The sequence below is a fragment of the Nuphar pumila genome, chromosome 1, assembly GCF_984573655.1.
Source record: "Nuphar pumila chromosome 1, dmNupPumi1.hap1.1, whole genome shotgun sequence".
Lineage (NCBI taxonomy): Eukaryota > Viridiplantae > Streptophyta > Magnoliopsida > Nymphaeales > Nymphaeaceae > Nuphar > Nuphar pumila.
The window spans coordinates 21,492,569-21,519,546 of record NC_143249.1 but is presented as its reverse complement, the minus strand read 5'-3'; the positions used below and the strand labels follow the sequence as shown (position 1 = coordinate 21,519,546).

At 37.5% G+C, this 26,978-nt stretch overlaps 1 protein-coding gene across 3 annotated transcripts in view; it reads right to left on the bottom strand.

The window, feature by feature from the left end:
- Positions 1-26,978, bottom strand: part of LOC149848301 (uncharacterized) — a 118,402-nt gene that overhangs the window by 44,036 nt on the left and 47,388 nt on the right. For all 3 annotated transcript variants that reach the window (XM_089989467.1, XM_089989545.1, XM_089989620.1), the window contains exon 4: positions 16,299-16,460. In XM_089989467.1, coding sequence (XP_089845593.1) covers positions 16,299-16,460 — 162 coding nt within the window. The remainder of the gene's footprint in view (positions 1-16,298; positions 16,461-26,978) is intronic.

Below are 26,978 nucleotides of genomic sequence, written 5' to 3'. Positions count from 1 at the left end.
TCTATGTTCAAATCTCATTGGCGTCATCTCTTGTGCAAGCCAAAGCGTGGTGACTCCCTGGGAGGGAGGATAAGCCCATTGAAGAGACTGCCCCTGTTTGCGATAACAGAAGGTCGACAGGAGACTTAGCCCCTGTTGCCTTGCCTTTTGTCTTCCTTGCGGAGCGGCAAGGATTGGGTCCCCCGTCGTTCTTCGCCACCCCCTGTAGCTTCTGTAGGTCGGCAGGGGCGAAGCCCCTGCCTCTGCCTCCCTTAATGAATGCCAGGTTGGGTCAGGCTCGCAGATGAGTCTGCTCGCCCCTCCAATTTCCTTTCAAATGGTTAATTGATTACCTTTTTCGCTGAGTGAGAAATCGAATGCCGATTCGATTCTATGCAATATTTAGACGTAAAATCCATGAAAAAATGAGTAGATCCATATGTCTACCCTATAATACATGAGAGAGGATCTATGGATCCTCTTCCATGGGTTCGTTTTCGATTTCCTTCACCCTTTTTACAATAAATTTCTATGTATGTTTCTTTTATGTCACAACAGAATTTATTTCATGATAAAATAGCTTGTGATTGTGGTTGTGTTATGGTATTACCGATTCCCATAGATGTGCCTTTGACTCCTTTCATTCTTTCGAAAATAAATTTTGTACATGCTTAGTTTTATGCAAAAACAAAGTTTATGTTATGATAAAGATAGCTGGTTATGTGTTGGCATCATGATAAAATCGATCCCCATGGATCGGTTCTTGATTCTCTTTATCTTTTCAGATATAAATTTGTATATGTAGTCATGCATATATTCGTCTAGATGTAATATGCATATGTTGAACGCATGAATTCATCTAAGTATAATATGCAAACATACAAGTGGAATGCATATGTTACCTATAAGTCTTGTTGGAGTTGTGTGTATACCTATACGTGCATATTAGTGTTAATCATGCCTAATGCACACACTTGAAGTCATGTATGCACCCAAGTGAATACAGGTGTCCTAAAATCTAGATATGCATGCGCATTATAAGTTTGATAGCATGAATTTGTTTACTTATGAAAAAAAAACATTATTTTTCTTCCTTATGGACCCTATGCTGATATATGTGTATATATATATATATATATATATATATATATATATATATATATATATATTGGCATGTTTGGACTGTGCAGCAGGGCCCAGCCGAGTGAGATCGGCTGGGGAGTTTGCTAGAGTCTTGGGCCACGGGTGTGGCCTGGTTTGGCCATACTTTGACAGGCCATAGGCCCAGCTGAATTCATTCAGCTGGCCTAGCCTGTTAAGCCCATGGGGCCCAGCCGAGTGGCTCAGTTGGGCAGCCTTGTGGGTCTGTTTTGAAACCCCAGTCGGCTGGGTGCAAATTTCTTTAGAAAAAAAATACATATATCATTTGTATTGTGTGCTTCCCGTTGTAGATTCCAGATTTTTACCTGCTTATGATTAACACGTTTTGCGTGATCGATATTCTAAGGCAATGTTACCACATGGGTATTTTGTGAATACGTACCAATCTTAATTGTTGGGTCATGCTGCATATATATAGTTACACAAGTAGTCATATGTGTAAAAAAACTTATGAATGAAGGCTTGCATGTGATGTGAGTATCTGAATTAAAAACATGCATTCGATACGAGTGAATGCATTAAATGAAAACATGCACTTGATATAGTTGCACATGAATTAAGTAAATACATGCTAATGAATATTTTTGTCTCATACGCATGATAAAGGTTTGCATATATGGATGTGCATTTAGAAAGCATGTGGTTATTTCCCATATGACATGTTGAATATGAATGCATGCCTGTTAACATGTTATGGCAAAGTTTGTTTTGGTACATGTGCATACATGATATGGATGTGTGCTGTCTTGAAATTCAATTTCTAGATCCGGGTTATGTTCATGTGTGTGGATGTTAACATATGTTATGAATGAACAGTTTTATGTGCTTACATTTATGGAACATGTTTAATTATCGTGCATTTATGAATTGGTTTCAAGTGCATGTGCATACATGAAATCGATGTGTGTTTGGCATGTACAATCCGCATAAATGTTTTCATGTACTTATGAATCATGAATGAATGTATGTGTGTTAAGTGATTTCATGAAAGTAATTTCACATGGAAGGTGAACACATGCATATGACTGTGGTAGCTCATGCACATTGTTAAATTGGTATGAATGAATGTGCATGTGGAATCATGTTGGTATCCTTGCATAAATTGCATATTGTTATGATTTTTGCATATGATGTATCGATGTTCGAAATGAATCATCATGGGTCTGGTGGGCCTCGAGCGTTGGTTTGCTCTTTCTTTATATATTTTAAATGCATCGCAAAAATCACATTTATTTTTATTGCACTATATTGCATTGTTCTATGTGTTTCCATGGGCGGGAGTCCCGTGATGGTTCTCGCAGGGGTAGATGCGAGCTTTTGCCCTTGTTTTTGTATGCTGAATTGCAAAACTTAATAATTAGCATTTAAATAAAAGATAATGAAAAATGGATAGTGTAATGTATAAACTGAGATCTCCCATCGAAAGAATGGGCATCTTAGAGGTTCGGTTTTGGGGACCACGAGGATACAAAAACTTTGTGTGCTTTACTTTGACCCCTGAACCCGATATTGAGGTTCTTTCTCCTGACCACGGTTTTATGGAGAGTACGTCACTTTACTTTGGGTTGGTGTGTTCGACACAGCTGCTGTTTTGGTATACCAAGGAAGTAACACTTGTAGGCGTGGAGTGTCCCCGACATTAGATGTGGAGGTTTAATGTTCTGAAGGTCATTCGGTCGAAGGCTAAGTTTGGAACCCAGTAATAAAATACAATTTGTGTGCTAAGCTACCCTGGAAACCTAACTTGACCTCGGAAAAAATGTACTCACTTGGTGTATCCGCGGGCAATGGTAATTAAAAAAAGAAACTTAAATAGTATGCATTTAATAGGGCATGCATATGAAAAGAAAAACTTTAACGAAAGACAAGAAGGTGTTCATGCATTGCACATAAATCATGCATATTCCTGCTATGCATTACGACATGCATATTTTATCTGTTCTCTTAATTGTTACATGTTGATAAATGCATAATGTTTGATTTTTAATGCATGTTAAATATCTTGCTTACTTAAATGGTAATTCTTGTTATTGATTAATATTCCTTCATGCTTAATAAATACTCCATGTTGCATGAATGCTTACCTGAATTATGTAATTATCATAATTGCATTCCTCTAAATTATTGTATGGAATCTTATTTGTATTCTTTATGCTCATTTATTTCATTAGAGGGATCTGTACGCAGAATTCTTCATATTTCTGACCCCCTCTTTCTGTGGTTTTTCGCAGCCGCAGGTTATCAGTGAAGCGACTGGCTTCTGGGAAAGTTACGGGTGTCATGCACTTGCTAGACTGATCATAGATGGACAGTATGACTCTACTTTTATTTCCTTTTTGTTTCATTTCTTGAATATTTTCTTTATGCACTTGTCTCGAGACTTACTACTAATTATTTCAATAAAGGTTTGGTTTGGTATGGATGATAATTGTAAGCTCTATTGTGGTTGGTTGTTTTATCCAATTGAGAGTAGAACTGTAAAGGCCCCAGGTTTCTGAGAAGATTTCCGCAATGGTTTAAAACAAATGTGCATTTTTCAAGGGGTATGAGTTAGGGTCGTTACACTTTTAAAGAAATCTTTGGATTATTGGTAGATTCGCTATTTTCATTACATAGTATCAGAGCCATTGGATTTTCAATATTCTTAAAAGATTTTGGAGCTCTTCATTTTCTATCTTTTCCGTCATTAATGGAGAATGAATCAAGAGTTGAGCTCTCCTTCAAACTCAATGGCGCAAACTATCTTATGTGGGCATCGGGTATGGAAAATCATCTAAGACGTAAGTTGTAGGGCTTTGTGATGGGCACCACTCTTGAACCCACCTTAAAGCTCACCAAAATTGAAGGAGGTGTTGAGAGAGCTCTGTTAAATTGTAATTCATAAGACAATGTATTAGTTGTAGGGGTATTTTAGTCATTTCTACATTTTACGCATATTCGTGTTTTTTAATATGATTATAATTCTTCTTTTTTATTTTTTCTTATTTTTGTAATTTTTTTCATTTCTTATTTTTGTTCTTTTATATAATATTTCTGTACACTGTCAATGGCTAATTGTGTACAGTGTACAACAGTCATCCACTGACTGTTGTACACAGTTTAAAAAGATAGACGTTGGGTTGATTCCCAACGTCTCTAATAAGAGCCATTGGGAATAGCCCAACGACTCTTTAAGTGTGCTTATAAATAAGGGCTACGTGAGCCCATTGAATGTAAGTACTGCAGTAAGGAGTTGTCTCCTTAAGCTTATAAACAATGTGCATTTATTGCACTTCTTTTCTGATGTAAAGCTTATAAACACTGTGCATTTATTTTGTGTCTTGAGTATTTGAAGTATCAAGTTATTTGAAAACTTGATTGTTGGCAAGGATTCTTCACATGGTATCAGAGCAAGGTTGGAGAAAGAAAGATCGTGTGGATTCTCACTTTTTTGGGTGCCTCAAAAAGCGTGCCTTCGATTTTTTGGTGGTTGGAGTGGATCCGCTTGTTCATCCAATATTTTAGAAGACTCGTCTATCAAGAAAAGTCTAAAAATCCTTTGTAGTATATATTTTTTTTTATCATCTCTCCTCTCTAATGGGTGAAAAAGACTCATTTTTCTCTCGGCTTCAAACTCAATGGGTCCAACTATCACGTTTGGGCTGAAAACATAGAGGCTCATATTAAAAGGAAAGAGCTTTGGGGCTATGTCCAAGGCTTGATTCTCGAACCGGAGCCAAAGATAACCTTGACGGAGAAAGGAGAAATAAAAATCCTTGAAGGCGAAGAAAGAGCCAAGGCTCTTGAAGACTACACCAAAAAGCATGAAGAATGGGAGATGAGAAATTTTAAAATCCTCTCATGGATTTTCTCATCCGTAGAAACAAGAATTAACGCCAATATTATCAAGCTTAAGAAGGTTTCTCAAGCGTGGCAGTACCTTGAGAAGATGTATACCTCTAAGGACACCTCTAAGGACTTGTCCTATAAATATTACCTCCAAAAGAGGGCGCTAACTCTTCATCAAGGAAAGATGACTATAAGGGAGTATTTTGTCAAACTCTCTTCTATTTGGGAGGAGCTTGCTATGCTCGAAACCCAAGTAGAGTGGAGAATCCATAGAGCTTCGTCATAAACAATTGGAAGAAAATAAGTTTTTTAATTTTTTTAATGGGCTAGGCCTGAATTCGAACAAATATGGTCTTCTTTTTTATCTGTCTTCACTTCCCCTCTCTTGAAGATGTAATTACTAAACTAAGTAAGGAAGAGACTCGTATGGGTATAAGCAAGAACAAGCAAGAACAACCCAAGTGTTCTAGCTACACCTTCCAATAATGAAGAAAATAAAGTTAATGTCCTCTCAAGACCAGGGAGCAACTTAAGGACCTACAAGCCTCCTCACTTCAAGAATCAAAAGTCAAGTGATCAAGAAGGGAAGAAGGATTATAGCAAGCTTTTATGCCATTTTTGTAAAGAACCGGGGCATATAAGCCTATTTGCCCAAAGTGAAAAAAGTTACTTACCAATGCTACTACATTCCAACCTCAAAAGAAAGAGTGTTCATCATCTTCAAATGGAGCGCTCTCATTGCAACAAATCGTGGATGCACTTCAACCTCTTCTAAAAGAGGCATATTTCCGGAGCTGCCATGTCAACCTCTTCTCCTCCCGGTAAGACCTCTTGGCTTTTAGATTTGGGTGCTTCTTTTCACATTACCCCAAGTTTTAGTTCTTTTTTAGAATACTCAAAAAATCCTTTTTCATCTTTTGTTTCAACTGCAAATGGAACATCTCTTGAAGTAAAAGGAATAGAAAATTTTGAAAAACAAGGGTTCTTTATTCCAAAAATTAGATTTATACCTAAATTAACTTAAATTTGCTTTCTGTTTCTCAACTCTCGGATCATGGGTGTGATATAAAGTTTTCATCTAACAAATGTTGGATACAGGATCGCCGGTCTGGGAGATTGATTGAGGAAGGCTCTAGGAAGGGCGATCTATACTATGTCGATTCCCTTCAAATTCCAAAGAACCTTTTTGTAATGTTGTCCAACAAAAAGATATTAATGTGTAGTACAAGAGACTTGACATTCAAATATTGCAAAAATTTCTCATTTACCTTTTGTTAAAAGTCTATGTAAAAGTAATTTCACTTATAACAACTCTATTCTTGGGAAAATGAAAAATTTTCCTTTTTGTCAAAGATCTATGTTTACAACAAGACCTTTTGAAATTATCTATTCGGATGTATGGGGACCGGCACCCGTCCTATCAAAAGGAGGCTTTGCATATTATGTCATTTTTGCTGACGATTGTCATTTTTGCTGACGACTACACGAGATATTGTTGAATTTATTTTCTTAAACACAAATATGAAGTTTTCTCGATTTTTAAAACCTATCATATGATGATTAAAAATCAATTTAATGTGAATCTAAAAATTTTTAGAACTAACTCTGGTGGAGAATACCTTTCAAATGAATTCAAAAATTATCGTGAAAGTCATGATATTCTTCACTAAAGATCTTGTCCGAAAATCCCTCAATAAAATGGATTAGCCGAAAGAAAGCATAGACATAAAAAAGAGACAACTCGAACATTACTTGTTTCTCAAAACATCCCAAATGGTTTTGGAGCTGAAGCGGCTTTAGCATCTGTCTATCTGATAAATCGGCTTGTAAAACCCAAAAAAAAAAATCGGACCCGGGCCGGGTCGGGTCCGGACCCGACCCGAGCCCATCGCCGTTAGGGTTTTAAAACCCGACAGAGGAGGTCTTCTCCTGTGCGCCGCGCCCCCCTCCGTGCATTCGATCCGATAAGGGAAACCCATCGGGGTTTCCCCTTTTGTCGCCCCTCCCCGAGCTCTTTAAGAGCATTGCGGGAGGGGAGGATCGATGCCCCGCCCCCCTTCTCGTTCCCTGCAGGCGACAACCTCGCCGGCAACCCCGATCGACGCCTCCTCCTTCCCTGCGCACGCCGCCGACCGCCAGCCACCTCGCCTCCTCTCCTTCCAGGTATGCAGCCTCCACCTTCTCCTCCTCCCCCTCCCATCTCTCTCTGTCACCTCGCCAGGACGCCGACAGGCGGCGCACGGCCTCTGCCGCGCCCTCCCACCTCCCTCCTTGCCCATTGGAAACCCGACAGGGGGCCTACAGGGCCCCTGTCGTCCCCTTCTCTCATGTGGGGGTTCGTCGGCGTGCCGGCAGGGGGGCAATGGCCCCTGCAACACCTCCTCACCCCTGTGGGTGATAGGGAAACCGACGGGAGGTCGGTTGCCCCCTGTCACCCTCGTCCCGAGCTCTCTCTCTGGCAGGGGTTAGCCCCCTGCCTCATCTCAATCTCCGGTGGGCAGGGGCAATGCCCCTGCCATTTCCTGTTTTTTCGGCTGGCAGGGGCGATGCCCCTGTCGCCCTTTTGTTTTGCTGGGCTGGCAGGGGCTCACCCCCTGCCGCCTCTTGGCTTCTGAGAGGGCAGGGGATATCCCCCCTGCTGCCTCTTGTTTCTCGACACGCAGGGGGCTTGTCACCCCCTGCGGCTCCGTGGATTTGTCAGGCAGGGGTCGAGGCCCCTGCCATTTGTTGGTTCTGCAGGCAGGGACCGAGGCTCTTGCTGTCCCTTGATTCGTCAGGCAGGGACTGGGGCCCCTGCCATTCCCTATTTTTGTCAGGCAGGGGCCAAGGCCCCTGCCATATCCTGTTCTTCAGGCAAGGGGGCCGAGGCCCCTGCCGTTCTCTGTTCTGCGGGGTAGGGGCCGATACCCCTGCCCTTCATTATTCTGTCTGGCAGGGGCCGAAACCCCTGCCATTCTGAGCTGGCACGCAGGGACTAGTGTCCCTGCCACTTGTTACCTTCGTGAGGCAGGGGCCGAGGCCCCTGTCAGCTGTTTTGTCAGGTAGGGGCCGATGCCCCTGCCATGCGTGACCTTGTTTGGCAGGGGTAGAGGCCCCTGCCCTTCGCTTCCTCGTCAGGCAGGGGCCGAAGCCCCTGCTATTTTATTGTTCTGTCGGAAGGAGCCGAGGGCCCCTGCCGCCTTGCTGTTTTCGGCAGTGGCTCGTCCCTGTCGCCTAAACCTACCCATGTCCTCGTCGCACCATTAATTAGATTAGCTTAATTAAATGTTTCGCACTCTTGCAGATTTACGCAACAGGTCTCGATCGTATTCCGCGGCTCGACCCTCATATTATCCTCACGCGTAGGCGTACACAGCTGCACAACATCCCAAGGTAGGGTAAAGTCGCACAAAGGGCAATTGGTGAACGTATTTAAGTTGAAATAATTAAGATTCCCATGCTAGATATGCTTAGATTTATATTGCTTCTGCATTGCATATTTTCTTGTCTGCATATTTATGAGTCGATGTATGATTTTACTCTTTGAGTATTAATTTGCGTATTTGCTTATGTGGTTGAAGGTGGTTTCGTACTTTTTGCAATACTTATGCCCTTAATTGCTTGCATATATGCTTGCCTGTTCGTTCCTATGGGTCGATGTACAATTTCATTCTTTGATCATTATTTTGCATAAGTTGATTATGAGTTGATGTGTGGTTTCGTATTTCTTGAAATACATATGCCCTTGTTTGCTTGCATCCATTTTTGCCTGCACGGTTCCTTTGAGTAAGGTACGACTTTGTGTCTCGTGTATTACTTATGACCTTATGTGTTTGCCTATCTAAGTGGTCAAGGTATGGTTTTGGTACCTCGTGTGTTACTTATGTATTTTCGCTCGATGTGGCATTGCAAGTCGAGAGTCGCTTGTTGTCATGTTATAATCTGCATACGCTCACACCTATGGTAAATATGTACTTACATAAATGTAGTCTTGCGTCTATCCTGATTTCACTTGTTTTCAAAACACTAGAAGTTGTGCTTGTGCATTTCAGTTCTCTAAAAACGAGTTTCCTTCTGCGAACTTGGTACTCTTCAAAATGCACAACTTTTGCAAAGTATGATTAAGTCTTGCAGGATCGCGAAGTCACATTTGGCCCCTCCCAAGTCCACACACTTGGGAGAAATGTTTTATAACCTTGATTCAAGTTGCGGCTCAATTCGAATAACCCCGATCAGGGGCATGAGCATATGAATGAGTGGGGTTCTGTTGAAGGACCCATTCTTTATGTATCAATCTAGTGTAATATGTCGATACTAAGATAAATTTTGGATGTAAGATTGATAGTGTTGTGTCTTGTGTGAATGACTTAATGTGGCATTATGGCTTTTCGTGCCAAATGAGCACTCCTATATTCTTTGAGTTGTTATGAAGTTGTGTGTTGGGTATTCCATTTGAGAATCCCATAGACCTCCCTGGTTCAGTATAGCGTACTTTTAGACATGCACAACATGTTAAGTACTTTGTTGATCGGACGAGAGATCCGAGATGACCTTGCATCATGAAATATGAAAAATGTTGTTGAAGTGAATTCAAGATTTATCTTGCCAGGCTGTGTTGTATAAATTCTTTTGCAGATAACATCTGTTGGGGTTTCTTTTGTGGAACTATATCCCTTTCATCGTAGTCGTACTTATGACATGTACGACCGTACTTTTTGACAAGTACGTCTTCTTACGTTGTGATGATTAGATGAGTAGGTTGTGGCAACCTCGATGAGCGCAAATAACAAAATGTTGTGATCACCTAATTAAGTGATGTTTTCGCCTTCACCGGCAAGATACTCAAGTGGGTCGAAAGACCAGAGTATGTAGAATGAGTCTTCAGTTAACTACCCCTGATGTACTCATTCGAATCGCTGACTCCTGTCAGGAGAGAGGACAGGAAGGTACGAAACTTCGATGGACAGGCCATTAATGGCAGTTACGAGCAAAAGACTCGGCTTCCCCAGTCATCGGAGTTAGGGGAATGGGACTACCATAATTATCCTAGGTGGTAGCTCTCCATGTTTGGGATGCATCCATTGTTTATGCTGCTTTGGGGATTTCTCTCTTGGTCACTGACCGTCCCCTTAGGTGCGGACTCAGTCAGCTATCCGGGTTATCATAAAATACATAACATAATAAACCCCCGGATCAGTCTAGGTTGTTTCTAGAGTCGTGCCTTGTGCGTACCCGCTTGGCCAGTTAATATCGAAACATAATTTAAATCCGATCACACAATGTTTTCAGTTATGCACGTATGAAAGTTATAGGGTACAACAGGTTCAATACTTATGGAATTGTGTGTGTGTGGTTGATGAAGCATTGTATTTTGCTAGTTAACTTTCTTGTGCAGTGCTTTGCTTGTAATAGTTAGCCTACTTGTGCCAGTAAAATGCTTGTAATAATTTTAACATTGTGTTCATGATAGTTGCTCTGTGAATCTGTTGAAATTAAATTGTTATATAATTGTCTGTCTACTTGACATATTAAATTATTCTGCTTAATTATGTTCAATATTGTCATGTCTGTGCACCTACCAGTTTTTAGTGAAACTGACCCATTTTATGGGCAGGTTTTGGATAGGTAATACAGTCTGCGATGGCACGATGGCGTGATGAGGTCAAGATAGAGCTCTTTCCCTGACGTTTCGCTCCTGAGGACATGTTGGTGAATTTGGTATAAAGTGTGTTTCAAAATTTATCTTTTATTAAACCGTGAATTAATAAAACTGTTTTAGTAAGCTTCTTTTTTGTTTCAACAAACGAATTCTCAATTATTGAAACTCCGTTTCTAAACCATTTGATTTCAATGGTTGTGCGGGATTTGACAAAAGGAAAGTTTACGCTGTAATGCGCTCAAGGTCCATTGACTTGTGGTTTTAAAAATATCATTTTCCGCTGAAGTATTATTTAAACTCTGATTATTGTATGATTTCAAAGCTTCCTAAACTATTCTAAAAAGTTACAAGTCCTGGATTTTTGGGGCGTTACACCTGCCCCAAAATCTTTTTTATCGGGCAGTCACTATTATGTCACTTTTATCGACAATTATTCCAGATATACTTGGATCTACTTTATGAAACACAAATCTAAAGTGTTCAAGATTTTTCGCTCATTTTGTGCCTTAGTTTGTAATGAATTTTCATCTCAAATCCAATATTTCCAATGTGATGGTGGGGGAGAGTATCTATCAAAGGAATTTACTGAATTTCTCCAGGATAATGGAACAAGTCGTCGAATATCTTGCCTGCACACATCGTAACAAAATGGTGTGGCAGAAAGAAAGCACCGACATATTGTAGAAAGTGCATTGAGCATGATACATGAAACTCATGTCCCTTTAAGCTTGTGGACAGAAGCTTTTCATTCTGCCGTATATATTATAAATCGACTGCCAATGAAATTGCTTGCGAATCAATCTCCTTAGTTCTTTGGCATATTAAGCGGGTTTGTCCAAAGCTTAAAGGAAAGGTAGCCGCGGTTGGAGAAAACTCTCCAAAGAAGAAAGAAGAAAATATCAATGAAGAAACTCTTTGCCAAATTTTTGAAGTCCTCCAACATCTTCTCAAGACCTCTTCAACATCAACTTCTAGAGCCAACATAGCTTATTCATCATCACCTCCAGGTATGTGGATACTAGACTCTGGTGCTTTTTTCATATGACATCTAATAAAAACTCTCTTTCGAATGTTTTTTCCGACCCTATATCTTCATATGTTTCAACAGTCGATGGCTTTAAAAATTGAAAGTATTGGAACACTTGACTTGAAATCTTCTCAAAACTTTTTTGTCCCTAAAGTAAGAGTTGTTCCAAAAGTTAACTTAAATCTTTTTTCGGTCTCCCAAATTACCGATCATAGTTGTTTAGTCTCTTTCTCACCTAAAGATTGCACCGTGCAGGATCTCCAGTCAGGTAACCTAATTGGGCAAGGTCATAGGAGGGGCGATCTCTATTTTATGGATTTTTTTACTCTTCCATCCAAGTCATTTTGTAATTTTGTAAATGTCAAAAGTATTGAAGTTTGGCATAAGAAACTTAGTCATCCAAACTTTTTAAAGATGTCTTTTTTCCCTTTTTTTGGACAATACTCGTAGAGACAAACACATGACTTGTAAAGATTGCATTTCTGAGAAATCTAAAGCTATTCCATTTCCTCAAAGAAATTATGTTCCCACAAAGCCGTTCAAACTTGTCCATTCCGATCTATGGGTCCCTCTCCCACTGTATCTAAAGAAGGTTTCTCATATTACATTGTCTTTGTTGACGATTTTACTCGATTTACATGGATTTACTTCCTAAATCGTAAATCTGAGGTTTTCTCTTTTTTCAAAGAATTTCATGCAATAGTTAAAAATCAATTTTTAGGAAACATGTCCATTCTTAGATCTGACTCGGGAGATGAATACATGTCTAATGATTTTCAAAACTATTTGAAAGAAAATGAAATTTTTCATCAACGTTCTTGTCCAAACACTCCGCAACAAAATGGTCTTGCGAAAAGAAAGCATAGACACATAATAGAGACAACAAGAACTCTATTAGTTTCCAAAAATATTCCAAAATCCTTTTGGGCCGAAGTTGTTCTGACTTCAACATATTTAATTAATAGAACACTCTCATCTTCTTTGAAAAATCTTTCTCCGTTTGAAAAACTTTACAATATGTCTCCCGACTATAAAAGACTAAGAATTTTTTGATGTAAGTGTTTTGTTCTAACTCACAAAAACTATAAACTTTTTTCAAGGGCAATTGAATGTATTTTCTTAGGATATGGCAAAAACAAAAAGGTTACTATTGTTTTGACCTATTAAATAACAAACTTTATATCTCAAAAGACGTCGCTTTTCTAGAAGAAGAAAATGGTTTTTCGCATAACCTAAATGAAAATGTTGATTATTCTTTTTTGTTTGACTTGTTACCTCAAGAAAAATGTATAGACAGTCATGTTAAAACTATTAAACCTCCTGAAGTTGTCATTGAAGATCATATTGAACCTCAAAATGTTGAGCAACATGATCTACATGAAAATATAACGTGTCACACACAAGTTTATTCTAGAAGAAATGAAAATAATCTTCCTTGTGCCTTTTAAAAAAATTTCTCAAAATGAATCATTAGAAGAATCCTCTCAAAGAAGATCAAATCGTATTTTTAAAATACCTAATAAATTTGTATCTTATGATTATTTTTCTCCAAACTTTCGAGTTTGTTTGTTAGCTCTTCATTCTTTCCATGAATCATCCCATTATAATGATGTCAAACAATATGCCCATTGGAATGAAGCAATGGAACTTGAACTTAATGCACTTAATAAAGCACAAACTAGGGAAATCATTGATCCTCCTAATGATAAGAAACCCATTGGATGTAGATGGGTTTTTAAAATAAAAACTAAAAGTGATGGTTCTTTAGAAAGATTTAAGGTTCGATTAGTAGCCAAAGGATATGCCCAAGAATATGGGGTGGATTATGATGAGACTTTTGTCCTTGTTGCTCGAATGACTAGTGTTCGAACCCTTATTGCAATAGCCTCTATTAAAAAATAACTCATTTTTCAACTTGATGTCAAGAATGCCTTTTTAAATGGAGATCTGGGTGAAGAAGTTTATATGGAACCACCTCCTGGCATGAATTTAAATGGTAAAATTTTGAAATTAAAAAAGGCATTATATGGCCTTAAGCAAGCTCTCATAGCTTGGTATGACAAGTTTAGTAATGTATTAATCAATTTGGATTTTATTTTTTGTTATACTGACACTGCTCTTTTTGTTAAGAAAACAGGTGTATATTCTACTTCTGTATATTGATGATATGATCATCACTGAAAGTGACAAAAAAGAAGTAAATGATGTAAAGTCTGTTAAAAAAAACTTTTGATATGTCCAAATTGGGGTTTTTGAGATATTTTTTAGGTATTGAAGTGGCATATTCTCCTCGATGATACATTCTATCTCAAATGAAATTAGCAGCAGACATCTGTACCAAATCAGGAGTTTCAGATGAAAAGAAAGTTGAAACTCCTAAAGTTATAAATGCAAAGTTGAGACTTGAGGATGGCGTTCTTCTTGAGCATCCTACCCCCTATCGGCAATTGATTGGATCCCTTACTTATCCATCACCCGTCTGGATATTGCTCATACGGTTCATGCTCATGCTGCAAGTCAAATTCAGCATGCTCCTACTACAGTTCGCATGGAGGTCGTAATGTGAATTGTGTGATACATCAAGAACACCATCTCCAAAGGGTTTTTCTTATCTTCTTCATCTCTTGAATTAACTATTTTTACTGATGCCGAATGGGGAGGAAATCTCAATTATCAAATCTCAACTACTGGTTTTTGCATTTTTTTAGGAGAATCCCTCATTTTATAGAGATGTAAGAAGCAACAAAAACTTTCTCTATCATCCACTAAAGCTGAATATCAGGCCATGGCGATGGCAACTATGAAAATTGTGTGGCTTAGAAGTCTCCTTTGTGACATGGGCATCCTCATTTCTTCTTCCACCAAGATGTGTTGTGATAACAAGAGCGCGATTTACATCGCAAGCAATCATACATTCCACGAGCGTACCAAGCATATTGAAATGGATTGCCACTATATTCGAAACAAATTTCTCAGAGAAACCATCACACTACCATATGTTACTTCAGAATATCAGTTAGTTGACTTCTTCACCAAAGCGCTTCCAACTCCACGTTTTATGTTTCTTCTTGGCAAACTTTCGGTCTTCTCCCCATAAAGTTTGAAGAGGCATGTTAAAATGTGTGTATATATATATACATATATGTATATATATACATATATCTCTTTTTCATTTTTTATGTCCATCCAAATACTCGATAGGGGTATTTTGGTAAATTATCTTATACTTTTTGTTTTCAGGTTTTTCTTTTTTCTTTCTTTTTATCTTTTTATTTTTTTTTATTATAATTGGACCACTAAGGGGCTCCACCCATCTAGTCGTTGGGGCCCCAACGGTCACATTTATGACCGTTGAGCCTCCCAACGACTAGAAGGGAGCCCCTTGTGGTCCCTTTCTATTGTGTTAGCTCCTCTATAAATAGAGGAGCTTTTCCTCCTGTAAGGATAAGGCTTTTCAGCCCACTTTGTCTCTCTCTTCAATAATACTTTTCGCCTTTTAGGCACTTCACCCCTTAGTGGGTTATTTGTGTACTTTACGTGCTTGTGTTCTTGGCTCTTTATTTGACTCTTTTAAAGAAATCTTTGGATTATTAGTGCTTCCGCTATTTTCATTACAGCCCATATCATGTAATTGGTACCATTCAACTTGAAAGAGAGATCAATTTTTGCTCATTCTCCATTTTGGTTTAATAGAAGAAGGAAGAAGGAAGAAGGATTATGGAAGAACACGGAATAGCCCCTCCACTTACCACAAGCACCATGATCCCCAAATCACGATCTTTTAATGGTCACTTTTCAAGAGACCAAGAGCACTATGACTTTGATACCATGAAATGAAGTATGCAAAAATTACAAGAACAAAGTGCAAAAGCACATACAAGTCCAAGAGTGGACAATTACAAAGGCACAATACAAGCACAAAAGTGTATAAGCAAAAGTCCACTATGGGACAATACAAAGTGCCAACAAAGGGCAACACCAACAAGTAAAAGAATAGGATGTTATTAATAATATACTTAAAAAGCATTAGAAAATATAGGGGGAACACCTCTCCTATTTATATACAACAATCAAGAGGGAGGCCATTGGGAGCTCCCTTCATGGAGACGTTGGGGAGCTCCCAATATGACCGTTGGGGCCCCAACAACTCTATGGAGTGGGGGCCCCAATGGCATGGAAAAGAAAAAAAAAAGAAAAAAATTAATAAAAAGAAAGAAAAGAAAAATATAGTTGTTTCTAATAAACAACTATAATTACATGTGAAAAGACTAAAATGCCCTTGTCAGCAAACTATTACAATACAGATTATATATATATATATATATATATATATATATATATATTAACATCTACCCACCTCTCTCGCCAATAAAAGGGAGGCGGTTGAGGAGAGAGAGAGAGGTATACCATAATCACCAATAGTAATTCTTCAAAATATTAGTACTGATATCCATAACAGTTATTAAGTAACCAATGTTTCAATAATGTATACCATATTTGGGGCATAATTTATAATCAGATAACCGTCAATATTGCAAGCAGAAAAGCAAAATTAATTCATCAGCAAGATAGGAAGAAGCTCAGATTGTGACGATAAAACAAAAGGCAAATCCAAAAGCAGAGACTGAGAAACTAAAAGAGGTGAAATTTCAAATAAATTTTAACCTCTAACAATATCGATGCATTTTTTCTTATAGCCTTGGTACAGCTCCAATCCAATCTTTGCAACAGCATCCTTAGCAGAGGTCTCTGAAAGCCTTTCAAGAGATATAGATATGTGTGGCATTCCTTTAGATACCTGGGCTGTTAGCTTTGCAAACATGGCACCTGTATAGTGCAATTGCACAAGGAAAAAAAATCAGATGCCACTTGAATGGCACAAATGAACAAAGAGAATCATGAGACATTCATTCATGCACTAGTCAAAGTAAATAACTGCCACACTGCCACCTGTTACTTAGAATTCTCTGTTGGAGAAAGCACAATAGATGTTTTTATTGTTAGTTGTTTTCAGTGGTATTTTTGGCTTTTACCTCAACATATAGATTTCTGTCATTTCATGTTTTATCTAGGAACAATTTTGTCTAGAGGAAACTATGTACAGGTAAATATGTTTAATAGGTCTGAAAAGAGAATTATCAAGTTGCCCTAATTCTTCTCCCTCTTCTCTTTCTTTGCTCTTCTCCTCACATCACACACACCTTTCACCAAATCTTCATATTTCCCTCATTCCTTTGTTAAAATAAAATGTAATATATATAATAATAATATAATAATAATATAATATTTATTTTTATTTCCTTTTTCTTTCTTTATTTATTTTTATTTTTTATCTAGTTCATTTCGAACTACTAGTCAAGATCACATTTTATCTTGAGTAGCTACATAGCCGTTGGACCTAGTCCAATGGCTATAATTAGTCGTTTGACTAGGTCCAATGACTCTAAAGAATATCTCTTCTTCCTCCTTTTTCTTGTATAAATAGAAGTGATCCCTTCTATTGTATTTCAATGCTTCTTAAGCATTTCTCATGAGAAATAAAAGTGTATTATTTTTATATTGTGTTCTTCCATTTATACCCTTTTGTGGATCGTGCATTAGTGTCTCAAATAGACACCCTTTGTAAGCTTTTGTGCTTTTATGGAAGATCATCATTTCATTATATGGTATCAAAGCTTGGAGGCTTCTAGATCTTGAAGAATCTCCACCTCGTTTTTCGTGCCTCCTTAGCAAAAGGCGATTCATCCTCTTGTTCGTGATTTAAGTGACTTTTGCATCACTCTCATTGAAGAAGAAAGGCATTTTGAGGATAGATTAGCTACACAAATTTGTGATTGTGCTCTCTCCCTCCCTCTCTTATCACTATTTTACTCTCTCCTTTTTTTTTCTTTTTCTCTCCTATCTTTCTTTCTTTTTCTCACCTTTATAAAAGATGGATGACAATGATAAAGTCACCATCATGCCCATGAAATTAAATAACACCAACTATGTAATGTGGGCTTCAATCATGAAGCACCACATTTGGGGAAAAGGGATGTGAAGTATAGTGGATGGTTCCGATTCAGAATCAAAACTAGTTCTCACAAAAATTGAGAATGACAAAGTACCTCTCAGGGAAGGAGAGAAGAATAAGGCCTTGGCAACCTATGAGAAAAAATGAAAAGAGTGAAGGATAGGGCAGGTCAAAATTATTTCATAGCTAATTAATAGTGTTGACATCAAAAAATGCTCTAGTCTAACCAAATTTGAGCATGCTGATAAAACTTAAGAATACCTTAGAAATATGTATTCCTTAAAGATATTACACATGTGTGCAATTTGCAAGACAAAGTTTGGACTATAACTCAAAAAAATAAAACTATTAGGAAATATTACAATGAGTTATCCGAGCTTTGGGAAGAGTTGGCTCTTCTTAAGCCAAAATGACATTGTTCTGAAGACATCGAGCTTTGCCAAAAGCAACTTGATATGGAACGCTTTTATCAAATTGTAAATGGTTTAAGGCCAGAATTTGAAACAACCAATTCGGCTCTCTTAGATCGAGGAAAGATTCCTTCTATCATTGATACTATAGAGGAACTAACTATGGAGGAAAATAGACTAAAAGGGTGTAAAACCTGAAAATTTTTAAGAAAATAAAAAAAGGAATTGTCGTATTTCGAGTTAAAAATGTGTTTATATCAGTTATTGTAAGTTGTGTTTTACACGCTTAATTATATTATTCTAACAAAGAAGGGTAAAATGGTCATTTTAATAATTTACGTAAAAAATATACTAATAAAATATTCAATTTAATCATTTTAATAAATCACCAACCCAATTAACTGTTTTTAGGTGTTTCGAACTTAACAAGCCACATTTTAATTATTTTTTAAATAATTTCTTAAAAAGGGTATTTTGGCCATAAAATTCATTTTGAAATACTTTAATTGAATAAATAATTGTGTTAGAGCCAATTTTTTGTCAAAATAAGATTGATATTCGTTAAGTAGACTTAGTTTGGCTTTATTTTTATTTTTGCATTAATTTTTTTATAGACTTTTTTTATGTTATTTTATTTTTTTTTATTTCTTTTATGATCTTTAAGTCGGGTTTGAACCGGACCCAACGTTTTTTTTGTATGCCCCTGATAAAACCCTAACGCAATAACCCATCCCTTTTTTTAGTTTTTCTTTTCTTTCTTATTCAGTCGAAAACCCCCAACCCTCCTTTGCCCTCTCTTCTCTGTCTCTTTACCCTCTCCTTCTCGTCCCTTGTTCAGGCGCAGACCAGATACGCATGCACTGTTGTCGTTGCCGTCGCCGTGACCACCACCTTCTTCTCCTTCTTCATTCCCCATCAATGGCCTCAGTGGAGCCGTGTCATTGCTGACACCCCCGTCGGTCGACGTTCCTCTTCCCTTCTCCCTTTCCCCATCGCAGGTCGTTGCCGACCTCCTCCTTCCATCTCCCCTGTCGTGACTGCCTTATTGGGGCATCGTCCACCATCCGATTGGAGGCCAGCCAACCGTGACCCTGTAGCCGCTGCCACGCCATTTGGAGCTGCAACCACTGTCGGGTAACCACCTTTCTCTCCCTCTCTACAGATTTCTCTCTTTTCTCCTCCTCCTGTGACTATTTTCTTTTCCTTTTCTTTCTGATTTGAGTCACTGAAAGTCCTCGAACTGGCAGGCGCGTGACCGAGTTCTGTCAACCATTTCCCCTTTTTATCCTAACCTCCGCCGATGGGAGAATCTCTGGCGAGCCCAGTGCCAGCGACCCTCTCCAGTGAGTGCATGGGTGTTGCAGCCACCTGCAACAAGCCCCTGAGGTCCTCCTTTCCTGTGTGCGGTAGTGTTCTCACCAGACTCGTGGCCCGTGTACACTCAACGAGCCACTTTTTAGACCACCCTCGGTCCCTAATTCTGACAGAACAGACAGAACAAAAGGCCCTGTTTTGCTTTTTGGTACTCTGTTTGGTTCTTTGATTCGTTGGCCAGTTCAATAGAACTACTTAAGCTAAAAGGTTACGCTTCAACATTTGTCGATTTTTGTCTCAATGGTCGGACTGACAGTGCCATCAAAATTTTTCCATATCGTTGGTATGTCTGCGATTTTCGAATGGCTGCTGTTAGGGTATCTGTTTTCTTTTCTTTTCTTTTGAGCGCACATTCTAACTAGGGAGGTCTTCTTTACTGTTGTTAGGGATCTTTTGGACAAACATAATTCCATCGGTTTTCATCCAAACCGTGTCCAATAGGTTGGACTCGGTTCCACATTCTTTAGCAAGTGAAGGTATGTGTTGTTCGTTACTCTTTATATTTTGCTTGACTTTCCAGAAATTGGGGTTTTCCTGTAATTTATCAAACAAGGTGATTCACATTTCAATTGGGCCATAAATCAGATTTAAATGACAAGTTAAAATGGTTTAGGGCTGAATTGTTTTGCTTAAAATGATAATGGTGCCTTCTTTTAATTTTCAACCATGAATTATGTGTATTGTTTACGCATTATTTTAGTTGATCTTCATTACCATCATTGCCTCGACTTGCATGCCTGATTCCCAACATTGGGAATAATGTCAGGCGGTTGTCGACACCACTGCCAGCCATGACAGCAGGTGTCCCATGTGCATGCTAGTATTCTTTACCATGTATACTCCATGTTTTGGTTTTATTTTGCAAGAAGATATAAATCTTTCCCTTGACATAGAGTACCGCGATTTTTGTGTCATCACTGGGGTGATGCACAGAGTAGCGTGCAGCCCGTGGAGCTGCACCACACGGCTGTCCAATCTGATTTGGACTTGTCACGGTTTTGCTTTTCGGTTTTCGCCAATCGGGTTAACGATTTGTGTTTTGATTTTTATCGCTCGTGTGAGAAAGCATATTTAGATAAAAGTTATTGTTGTTTGTGCAGCACGGTAGCACTCTCTCCCTGTGAGAGGGAAGATTAGATCGTAGTGTGCGACGATTGCACTGAACTTTCAGAGTCCTGAGTTTCCCTTTACCTTTCGTCGTGTCGAAAATATAGGATTCCTAAACTAAAGTTTTAGAATGTTATTCATGTTGCATGATAGAAATCTAAACGTTAGAATTGTATTGTATTGTATTGTCTATATAAATACGCATTGCATGTGCGTAGCATAGCAAAATGTGTGATGCTTAATGTTAAGCATCGCATGCAGCTTAAAATGTCATGCGAAAAGAAATAAAAAAAATGCAAATGCAAAAGCATGCAAATCGGGTAAATACCTGTGGTAAGTGGTGTAAGCGCACCAAAGGTTAATTACTTCTTGAATGCAACACTCTCATGTTCACACACTCACTTAGTTGTGGATATCTAGGACTGTTTTGCTAGAGTTTGGAGATCATGTTGAGTATGATTTGAATGTATGGGGATAGAAGTGCTCTTATTTTTGTAGTTCGGAAATCTGCTAGTCATGGTTGTAATTAGCAGGATATTGGAGTTTGTTTGGTGCAGGTACATGTTTGACATTGCTGTGGTACGAATGATTGAATGTATTGCTATGTTTGATGTGCATGTATCCATGTTTGCATCAAGTTATTTTCGAATTGATTATGCCTTTCATGTGAAATTGTATCATGAAAACATGCTTAAAATGAATGTATCGTGTTTATGAATATGATTTCATCTTTCTAAATATCATTATAATGGGTGCAAACATGATGTGATGGCTTTGCACATGAAAATATTGAGTTATCTATGCATGCATAATAGTTAATGTAATTGCATTTTATGTTAAGCATGATTGAGATTAAACCATACATACAATCATGTTAAAAATTGAATCATGCATGTGAGCATGCATGGTAAATCATGACATGATAGGGTCATGCATGAAAGTGAATATAATTTGTTATGAACATGCATGAGAGCATGTAAATTTGAATTATACAAGTGGCATAGACTTTGATATCATGCATGAGAGCATGTAAGTTTAAGTTATGCAAGTGGCATAGACTTTTGAATTCATGCATGAGGGCATGAGAGGGTTATCTTGTGAGTATATAATGTTTGGCTCTGACCTATGACTTAATAATGAAGGCAACCCCGGGCCATGGGTCCATTTGAGGCGCCAGCAAGGCTGGGCTCTCTGAGATGGTTGGATTCGTTCTGATCTCGCATCCTCCTGAGAGAAGAAAGGGTGGTACAAGCCTCGTGGGACATGTGTTTCGAGAGCTGAAGGCGTCTCTTGTCCCCCGTCCCACGGAGGTTGGGGGATAGGTCTACCAGTGAGTCCTAGGTGGTAGTACCACAGCTCTGCAGAGTTAGAGATGCATGCTCAATTTTTCGCCGGCAATTTTAGTTTGGCGTAGGCCAAGACCTGGGACCATGGATCCGTTCTCTCCACCGCTGCACTGCAGGATTGAATCGCTCAGGAAAGACCCAGTTAAGCCATAGGAGGGCAATAAAAATTACATAGAATAATGAATACTGCTATAGTTGTTTCTAGAGGTCTATACCCTCTTTTCTACCAGATGGGTTTGAATAATAAGAGAAACAATTAATTAGATTTTTAGGATAACTGCTTCCACATGCATAATCATATATTGTGAACATGTAGAGACTTTCAAGTTTGCATGATTATTGCATATGAATTTTGTTACATGTGAATGAAAAATATATGTTTATGCTTGGTTATATGATTTGACCTGTTGTTACAAGCCAAGGGCTTGATTGATGCACGTAGAGTGCTTGTGTGTGTGATGCACACGGGAAGGGTCAAGATAGGACTTGTTCCATTATGATATTTGAATTGCAAAGTGCATAAATGTTCTGATAAATGACCTGTGAATTTATAATTGAAATAATGTTTGCCTTAGCCATAAGTTGGACATGAGCATGTTTTCTTTTGAGCATAAAGAGTGAAAGATGACACCTTATGATATATTGCACTTTTACTTCACTTTGGGGTATGCTATAAATTGTATTTCATTCATTTATGCATGATTATCATGTATATGAAATGAATATGAAATTGAATGTCATGAATTAAAATGTGAATCGATTTGAGTTTTCATGCACATAAGTGATGTAATTATAAATGACATGAAATGAATGATGGTTTAAGTAACTGAAAATCATGTTCTTATTATGTTGTGGATTCCCTTGACTCTCATTTCTAAAAATGATGGGAATTACACTTACTTGCATCATTTCAACTTGAATTGTATTATGCAAGTTTTGGTTTCCTACGGGCATGTGGTTGATGCCCTACAATATTTATAGATAACCTCGTGGAGGATGGAAGCGAAGCACGGGTTGTTGCGTGGCTAAAAGCTCCACTGCCTCCACTCTTACCTAGTACGATTCCTAAAGGGATCAGGCAAAAGTTTTAAGAGAGTTAAAACTTGTGTAAATTTTACTTTTTATATGAATCCTTAGATTTAAAGAAGTATAATACTTTGGAATGAGAACATTTTTAAATTTTGTCATTTCATTCTTGTTATGTTCTGGCATATGGTTTATAACTTTAAATTTTTACGTAACTCCTCAATTATCTTAAATCTTGATACATTTTGTCTTTCGCATGTCCTTTTTCTCATGGGAGAAGCCCTTAGAGTAAGTCTCAATCAAGTTGTGTCTATAAATGATTCTGTAATCTGATACTGGGAGGCTAATATACACTCGTGCTTGTGCTCAGGTGGGTCATCTAGTATTTAGAACAGTTGAAATGTGACCATAGACGAACTTGTTAGCATATTACTTTTGGGAACCATGTAAATTGTTTATATATATATATATATAAAGTTTTAAATTTTTCTCAAAATTTGGGGTTTGGAAAAGTTTTAAAAGATTGGATTTTTTAAGGTCGTTACAAAAAGAATACTCCAAAGCATAAAGATGATTCCGTTCAAGTTGTATCTAGACTGGGAAACTATGTACGTACTTATAAGCCACCTCACTTTGGTAGACAAAATGGTGATTTTGGCAAGAGAAAAGTCATTTGTCATCATTGTCATGAACCGGGGTACTATAGGCCTTAATGCCCTAAGTTAAAGAGAAGAAAAGAAAAGAAAGTTGCTTCTGTTGGTTCGGAACCAAAAGATCAAATCAATCAAGATGCACATGTATTTATGGCTCAATTAATGGAGATCCTTCAACCTCTTCTCAAGGGAGCATCCTCCTCAACTGAAGCCTCAACCATAGCAGTTGTTTTATCCTTTTCCGATCTAGGTAACTTTATTTGACTTCTTGACTCTGGTGCTTCTTTTCATATGACCCCAAATATCAATAGTTTGTTCGAATGTCTTAATAATAACTCAAGTGTGTCAAAAGTTTTCACAGCCGATGGTACATCTCTTGAAATTAAAGGAATAAAAAACTTTGAAAATCTTCAAAAATCTAAAAAAAACTTTATTTCAGAAGTTAGATATATTCTTAAACTAAATCTAAAACTTTTATCTGTTTCTCAAATATCTGATTACGAGTATAATATTTCTTTCTCTTCTCATGGTTGTTAGGTACAGGATCGCCAGTCAGGGAAGCTTATTGGGGAAGGCCATAGAGAAGGAAGACTCTATTATATGGATTTTTTAGAATTGCCCAAGAATACTTTTTGTTATAATGTTCAGAAACTAGAGTTGGATCTATGGCAAAAAATACTTGGCCAACCTCATATGTCTAAAATCCAACATTTTCCAAATTTAGAAAAATTTTGTAATTTTAAAAGTTTTACTTGTAAAGATTGTATTTTTGGCAAAAAAAAAGTTTAGCATTTTATGATAGAACTTTTGTTTCTTCTAGACCACTTGAGTTAATATATTCGAATGTTTGGGGTCCTGCACTTGTCATATCAAAAGGTGGATATGTATATTATGTAGTTTTTGTCGATGACTTTTCTTGGCATACTTGGATTTACTTAAGCATAAATCTGAGGTTTTTTCACACTTTCAAACATTTTACAAAATGGCTAAAAATAAATTTCAAAATGATATTTTCATTTTTTGCACTGATTCAGGGAGAGAAGTTAAAGATTATCTTAATTTATATGGCATCACACATCAAACATCTTGTCCACACATTACAACAAAATGGTTTGGCAGAACGAAAACATCGACATATTATGGAAACCACTAGGACTTTATTAATAGCAAATCAAGTTTTAAAAGTCTTTTGGGCAGAAGCTGCCCTAACTGCTACCTATCTCATTAATTGAATGCCATCTTCTTCTTTGAAAAATATAACTTCAATTGAGAAACTTGTTAACCTATCTCCTGATTAGTCTAGATTAAGGGTCTTTGGATGCAAATGTTTTGTTTTCACCAACAAGAATGATAAACTCTCCCCTCGTGTCATTTCTTGTGCCTTCTTAGGTTACGCAGATAACCAAAAAGGCTATAGGTATTTTGATTTTCAAAATCAAAATTTGTATGTATCAAGAAATGTATCCTTCTTGGAAAAAGAAAGTTTCTTTGAATTTGAAAAGCCCAAGGAAGTAACCAAATATTCTTTTTTTATAAATTTGACTTCAAAATCTAATGAATGTGATCATGTATACGATTCAGACAATGATCAAGGTACTATTGATTTTGAACATAATGTTGATAATGAAGAGCAAACTCATAGGGACGTTGGTCTACAATATTCAAGACGTAGAGAACCTAATCTTCCATGTGCATTAGAAAAATACTCCGAAGTACAAACCAGGTCATCCAAAATTTCTATACCTCCTGAAAAAATTATGTCCTACGAATCTTTTTCACCCACATATAATGCATTTATTGCATTAATAAAATCATATGTAGAACCGTCATCCTATTCACAAGCCAAAAACCATACAAAATGGGTAGAAGTCATGAAGGCTGAATTGAAAGCATTAGAAAAGGCTAACACTTGGACTATTCAAGACATTTCTCTAGACAAGAAACCTATATGTTATCGATGGGTTTACAAAGTTAAAACCAAGAGTGATAGAACTTTGGAAAGGTATAAAGCTAGATTATTGGCCAAGGGGTAAGCTCAAGAGTATGGCATCAATTACGAAGAAACTTTTGCTCCAATTGTCTGAATGACCATTGTTAGGACATTAATAGCTTTAGCCTCTATTAGAAAATGACTCATATTTCAAATGGATGTCAAAAATGTTTTTCCCAATGAAAATCTAATTGAATAAGTTTATATGGAAGCTCCACCTGGTATTAGTATCCCTAAGGGAAAGCTCTTCGTTTAGAAAAAACTCTTTATGATCTTAAACAAATACAAAAAGCTTGGTATGACAGGTTTAATCATGTTATACTTGATCTTGGTTTTCGATCTTGTTTGACTGGCACTACTTTGTTTATTAAGAATTCTGATGTAAGGATTATTATTCTTCTTTATGTGGATAACATGATCATCACCGGAGGCGACAAACAGGGAGTTGAAAACATTAAAAAGCTTCTTAAAACTCATTTTGAAATGACTGATTTAGGTTTATTGAGATATTTCTTACGAATTTAAGTTGCTTATTCTCCTCGTGGGTATTTATTATCTCAATCTAAATTTGCTTTTGATATTGTTTCCAAGTCTAGAATTACAGATGATAAGGAAGTGAACACTTCAGAAGTTGTCAACATCAAAATGAGAATCAATGATAGAAAACATCTTTATGATCTCACTCCTTACAGACAGCTCATTGGAGTATTCTCCTGTCTTTCCATTACTAGACCTGATATAACACACGTTATACACACAACTAGCCAGTTTCAATACGCCCTCACTTCTATTCATATGGGAGCAGTTTTGCGTATTATTAGATACCTAAAGTCTTCCCTTTCATGAGGCAACTTCTTGTTTGCTTCATTTTTATTAGATTTAATTGCCTATACTGATGCTAACTAAGAAGGCGATCCCAATAAATAGACACTCAACTACTATTTTTTGTGTTTTCTTAGAGGGAATCCTTAATTTTGTGGCGGTGCAAAAAGCAGCTGAAGGTCTCTCTTTCATCCAACGAAGCTGAATACCGAGCCATGACTACCACGATAATGAAAGTAGTTTGGCTCATACGTCTACTAGCTGACATGAGAGTTGAAGCAACACAAGCTTCATGAATGTGCTGTGACAACAAGAGTGCGATCTATATTGCTAGCAACTGAACATTTCATGAACGCACTAAACATATTGAGATGGACTATCACTATGTCAGAGAAGAATATATAAATGGAACCATTGATCTGCTATATGTTACATCAAAATGTCCATTAGCGGACCTCTTCACCAAACCTCTCGTTGCTCCTAGATTTCATTTCCTCTTAAACAAACTTTTGATCATTGTACTGTAAGTTTAAGGGAGAGTGTTAAAATAAAAATGTAATATATATATATATATATATTGTGCTCTCTCTCTCTCTATTGTGTA